Raw genomic sequence first — 5,882 nt, forward strand, 5'->3', positions numbered from 1 at the left:
TTTGTTATTACCATATTTATGTAAATAGCCATATATAAAAAAATAAATACTCTAGCAGTAGAAGCGAAAAATTAAGAGCATGTTTGATATTGTTTTCTGTTTTTTGTTTTCAAAAAATTATTTTTAGAAATGAGAATAAAAAATAGTTTTTGAAGTTTTTAAAAACAAGTCATGTTTGGTTAGTACTTTATAAAAACAATATTAACTAAAAGTGAATTGGTTTTTAAAACAGAAAACAATATTTTGTTGTTTTAAAATTCTTGTTTTTTGTAACTTTGTTTTTTAAAAACTGTTTTAAAAAAACAAGGCCAAACAAACCAAATTGTTTTCAAAAAACAATTTTCTGTTTTTAAAAATCAAAAACAATTTTTTAGTTATGATGCCAAACATGCACTAATGCTCTCACTAAAGAATTTTCTTCCGTGTTAACAAATTATATATGTATCCTAAATAAATTACAATATGAAAAATAAGATTGAAATTTCAATCGGACGTATCCCTATATTATTTTACACACATGTAATAAAATATTGTCAATATTATTTTCTGTGCAGTATAGTATTGAGATAACTTGTGAGAAATAGGCATGATGTCTACAATCAAAATCAGAAAACATCCGTAAAGTAAGAGTAAAATTGAAGCCCCCTAAAAAACTTCTTCTATATAAATATAATATATATATATATATATATATAAAATATATAGGACAATTGGTGACAAAACTCTTTATATGTTTCTCCTTTTTAACTTTTACACTAATTAGTAGCTACTAAGCTTTAATCTCATGTTAAGAGATTTAATAATTAAATAAATATTATATTTGGTGTGATATTATATAAAAAAAAATAGTTAATTAGAATTTTTGCCATGAATTTTAACATGTACCAAATCGTATTTTTTGAACTTTTAAGGTCGTTAAAATACCCCTGAACTGATTTAAGGACCTTTTTCCAATTTTAATAAAAAAATCTAACATGTATAGTAGTGCAGGGACCATGATTTAGCACATGTCAAAGTTAGATATAATTTGGTAGATATTAAAGTCTGGGGAGAATAGTTTAGTATATAAACAATTACTGAAATAATAAAATTGAATAAAATTAGATAAAAGTCCTTAAATTAATCAATAATCTAAATAGTTCAGGGACATTTTCAACAACCTTAAAAGTTCAAGGGACATGATTTTGTACATATCAAAGTTTAGAGGCAAAACTCTCCATCTTTTTTTGTTTTTAATTAACTTTACTTTTGATTATAAATTTGAGATATGAGTTAAATTTAACAATTGAATGTCAATTGAGATTACCATTTTTTTTTTTTAACAACAGTTGAGATTATCATTGTGTACACATGTATACACCTAATAGTAAAACTTAAAAGTTAATTAAAACATGTTATGTGTACACAGGATAAGTTAGCTGGCATTTAATAACAAAATTTAACAGACACTCAAATTTATAAATTGAAGTGAAATTAAGAGAGTATTAGTATAAAAATAATATCAGAAAATTCCGTGTAAAATTAAACCGTCGCCGCTAATTACCTTAATATATATGACATTATAAATATAGTCCATGGGACATGTGTACAATATGAACAGCACTTTGACTATTTATTATCTACTCTCAATAATTTAACAAAACCTTTTTTTGTTCAGTTAGACTTCTCTATTAAACTATATGATATCATAAGTTTCTTTATTCGTTTCAATGTTTGTGTAATATGTTTTGATTCAAAAAACAGAAGCACATGTCTGTCATTAGGTAGAATAAAATCAGCCACTGATTTGGACTCCTCCACTAAAAAAAAGTAGGCTTACACGTACGTGTCAATGGTCAATGCCAATGCCAATCCCAAATTAATTCGCTATAAATACATACAAAAACTCTATTTTCATCACCACCTCTTCAATCAAAGCCATAGAACATATTACTACTTTGGTTCATTCGATACACATATAATTGAAACTCCAGAGATATTTATATATTAGTTAAATATCGAATGAAGATGAAGTTCATAATTACAAAATTATTCTTCATTCTCATAATGGGCTTGTCCAATATGGCAATGTCCCCTAATATTGCTAGTGCAGCATCAATACATCAACAAGACCACGATGATGATCATCATCATAAAAACAACGGAGAAATAGTTTATAATAAAGAATTGTCCTCTTCTTCTTTTTGGAATCAAAAACATGAAGAGGAGCGATTCTTCTGGCCGATAAGGAAGAGGGCGAATAGGCGGCCAACATGCAAGAACATCCCAAGGATTTGTCTGGCCAAGGGCAGCCCAGGGCCGAGTTGTTGCAAGAAGAAGTGCGTTGATTTTGTGAGAGACCGCCATAACTGCGGCAAATGTGGGAAGAAATGCAAATACAATCAGATATGTTGCAATGGCAAATGTGTCAACCACTCTTTTAATAAAAGGCATTGCGGTGGCTGCAACAACAAGTGTAGCAATGGAGGCTTTTGTGCTTTTGGTCTTTGCAGCTATGCATAAAGAGATAATGAAACATCACTAAATATATGTTGTGTAATAAGTTACTATTCCAATTCTTTCATTGTTATACACACGAAAAAAAAAACCCTACCATAGTTAGTCATATATATGTGTGTTTCGTTATTAAATATCTACATTTAGTTTCATTAATTTTTAATGTTGTGAGAGTATCAACATACTAGGGGACGATATTATAACAATTGAAAATTATATATATTCAAAAAATTTATATTTTTATAGTTATTTTTATATATTTTATAATATAAATTAATAATTAACTAGTTATAATACAACTTAAATTATTATAAAAATAAACTCGTTGGTACTTTTTTCTTGTGATTTATATATATAAAAAAAATATTACTAAACTATTAGTCATGCTAAATATTCCTTAAAATATTCTTTGTTATTCAGTTGTGACCATAATTCTCATACTTTCTCTCCTATATGCTTTATAAAAAACTAATTTGGCACATTAGACCCTACTGTGTTTCTCTCATATCAATCTTGTTATCCTAATTTTTGTATTCTGACGTGGCATCACATGATGGTGACACGTGTTGGAATAATTTTACCAGGATCTAGATTTACTACCAAGTATGTTTGATTAACATCCTAATATGAATTCTAAAACAATGAAATAAACACATAAGAGTTTAAGAAAATCTTACAGTGGGTGCAGCGGAATATTATGACTCCTTCCATTCAGATCTCTAACCCTTGATTCCTTTCTGTAGCAGAGCATAATCAAGATCTGAATTTGGATCTCTTTCTCTCCTTCTTGTTGGTGCTGATTTTTCATAGTCTTACATACTATGATTGAGGTACCACTTGATGTGTGTGGGCACTACTCATCACTCAAAGGAATTTCGAGAAACAGAGAAGAAAGAGAGGGAAAGTGGCGGCTTCAGAGTGTTTGTGTGAAAGAAACAATACAGTAATGTGTGTGTGTGTAAAACCTGAAGCCTTTACCTTCTATTCATAGAATACCACACAGGGTTAAGGTTGAATTACTTGGCATTTAAAAATGAAAATTGAAATGATAAAAGGAAACAAAGTGGCTGACCATAGAAAATGGAAACAAGCCTCTCACTTTTGCAACTTTCCTATTTTATCATTCCTAGTTTCCCATTCTCAAAAATTGCCAATTTTCTCATTCAACCACATAAATGTCAAAACTAATTATTTAATAACTATAATTAATTATTAAATAATATATTGTCATTTATTTTATTTATTAATAAAAACTAATCAAAGTTTCCCAATTAATAAATATACCCTTTAAACTCTCTATTTACTGTTTTACCCTTACTTAGTGAAAATTCATAAAGTAGACATAGTCTAACTTTTAGAATTATAATTGATTAATTAAAATCAATTAACTGAGTCTTACAATACAGTATGGCCTCAATTAGTATGGGGACCATGGGTCTATATAACCGAGCTTTCAATAAGTCGAACCAAATTTACCAAGTAAATTCCCTAACTTAATTCCTTATTGAATCCACTCTTAGAATTTTGAATTGCACTCTCAGTCATATAGAACGCTCTATATGTTCCATGATATAGACACGTCATTAGTTATCCATTGTTATAATCCTAATTTGATCAATGACCCTCTAATAGATGATCTACATTGAAGAGGCACTAAGTTACCGTTACACCTTCAATGTATTTTATCCTTAAAACACTTAGCTCCGTATAAATGATATTTCAGCAAAGTGAAATGAGATCTCCACCATTTATCTCTGTTTAGCCAAGCTCGAAGGATATCATCGTTTCACTTCTAAATTCCTATAGAAGTTATAGATTTCATATTTATGGTAGCGCTCCCACTCAATTATACTATCATGTTCCCAAAATGTACGTATCACCCTGACCATAAAGTAGGCTTAACTAACAAATCAAAGAACATGTATAGTACTCTTCAGATCGAACCTAACATATCAGGATTAAGGTCATTTGATCTAGGATCAACAGGTGATATTAAATTGAATAGATATTAAGGTAAATTTTAATATATCTAATCAAAGTTCAATATCGGTCCCTTCCGATGTATACTCCATACATCCGATACTGGTAAACTTTGCCAATGTCCTGGAAAGGACATAACACTTTTCCAATGTGTAAGAATACCTATCGCTGATTATACCATGTCAATCTAAATCCAGTGTTCTGACAAATCAGGGAATAAACTTTCGAACATATAATTAAGTTTATACTCCACTGTGCTGACAACACTATAATCTTTAACAAATTCATATGTTCTGGACTTAAAAAGAATTCATACATTACATACATATAATCATGAAATAAATCATGTGAACCATGCAACATAAAATGTTATTTCTGGTCTTTATTAATAAGTAAATCTGATTATATTGAAATGAGTTTTATTTAGGGCACGTCACTACAAGAAAATAAGTTTTCAGCGACTAGATTTTTTGTGACCAAATCAACTTAGTCACTAATAGTTAGATTTTTCGACTAATTTTTAGTCGTAAATATTTTTAGTCATGAGACAATGTTTAATTAGAACCAAAAAAATCAATGACCAATTTTTTAGTCACTATTTGTTTTATTTAGTGACTAAAATGGTATTTAGTCACTAAAACTGTGGCGCCAAATTATAATAGTGGGGAGACTAATAATTTTTGGTGACTAAAATTATTTAGTCACTAAAAATTTGAAATTTGTGACGAAATAGTTAGTCAGTAAAAGTTAATGATCTTTTACAACTAAAATATTAGTCTTAAAATGTGTGGATAGTGTGACATTGAATTATATTTTACTTATTACAGTTGTTCATATATGTATGGACAATATATAAATATTAGTTTTTTTTTCCTAAATATATTAATGTTAGTTTGATATATTATTTTTAATATAATAAAAATATGAATATATAATATGTTCATATTTTTATTAAAATATTAAACAATAAACAAAGATAATAAATAATATAATTATTTTTTTAAATATTTATTCTCTAAAAATTTTATTGTTGGCGGTAAATTCCAAAATTTTCCCTCCATTTTCAATTTAGTTGAGCTTCTATCCAATAGCACTGACTCAACCTCTCTATCAGCTTTCTCTCACAACCTTAGCTCACCGACTCTCCCTATCCTCACCCCATTCGAACCCTAAACTAACCAAAGAGGTTCATTTTCTCACAGTTATTTCGCACCATCTCTGGCCCTCTAAGATCGATTTTGCACCCAGCCCATGTGCCCCGTCTCTTAGCCCTGCTGATGGGAGTACAATAATTTGCCGGGCTTGGGTTTTGCTTGCTAGACATGTTCCATAACCTTTTCCTGTGTGGTCTAATCCTTTACAAAGTAATCAAACACTTATTCTACGATGATGATATTTTAGAGGTC

General features: G+C 29.1%; 1 protein-coding gene across 1 annotated transcript; it reads left to right on the forward strand.

The window, feature by feature from the left end:
- Positions 1-1,560: 1,560 nt before the first annotated feature.
- On the forward strand, positions 1,561-2,742 carry LOC115695672 (stigma-specific STIG1-like protein 1). Its single transcript, XM_030622734.2, has one exon. The coding sequence runs from the start codon at positions 2,002-2,004 to the stop codon at positions 2,500-2,502; it is 501 nt and encodes a 166-aa protein (XP_030478594.1). The 5' UTR covers positions 1,561-2,001; the 3' UTR covers positions 2,503-2,742.
- The last annotated feature ends 3,140 nt before the right edge of the window (positions 2,743-5,882 follow it).

Source organism: Cannabis sativa, chromosome 6 (genome assembly GCF_029168945.1).
Source record: "Cannabis sativa cultivar Pink pepper isolate KNU-18-1 chromosome 6, ASM2916894v1, whole genome shotgun sequence".
Taxonomy (NCBI): domain Eukaryota; kingdom Viridiplantae; phylum Streptophyta; class Magnoliopsida; order Rosales; family Cannabaceae; genus Cannabis; species Cannabis sativa.

Bases quoted from the DNA above. Each gene is read 5' to 3' on its own strand.
- LOC115695672 (XM_030622734.2), top strand. From the start codon at position 2,002: ATGAAGATGAAGTTCATAATTACAAAATTATTCTTCATTCTCATAATG.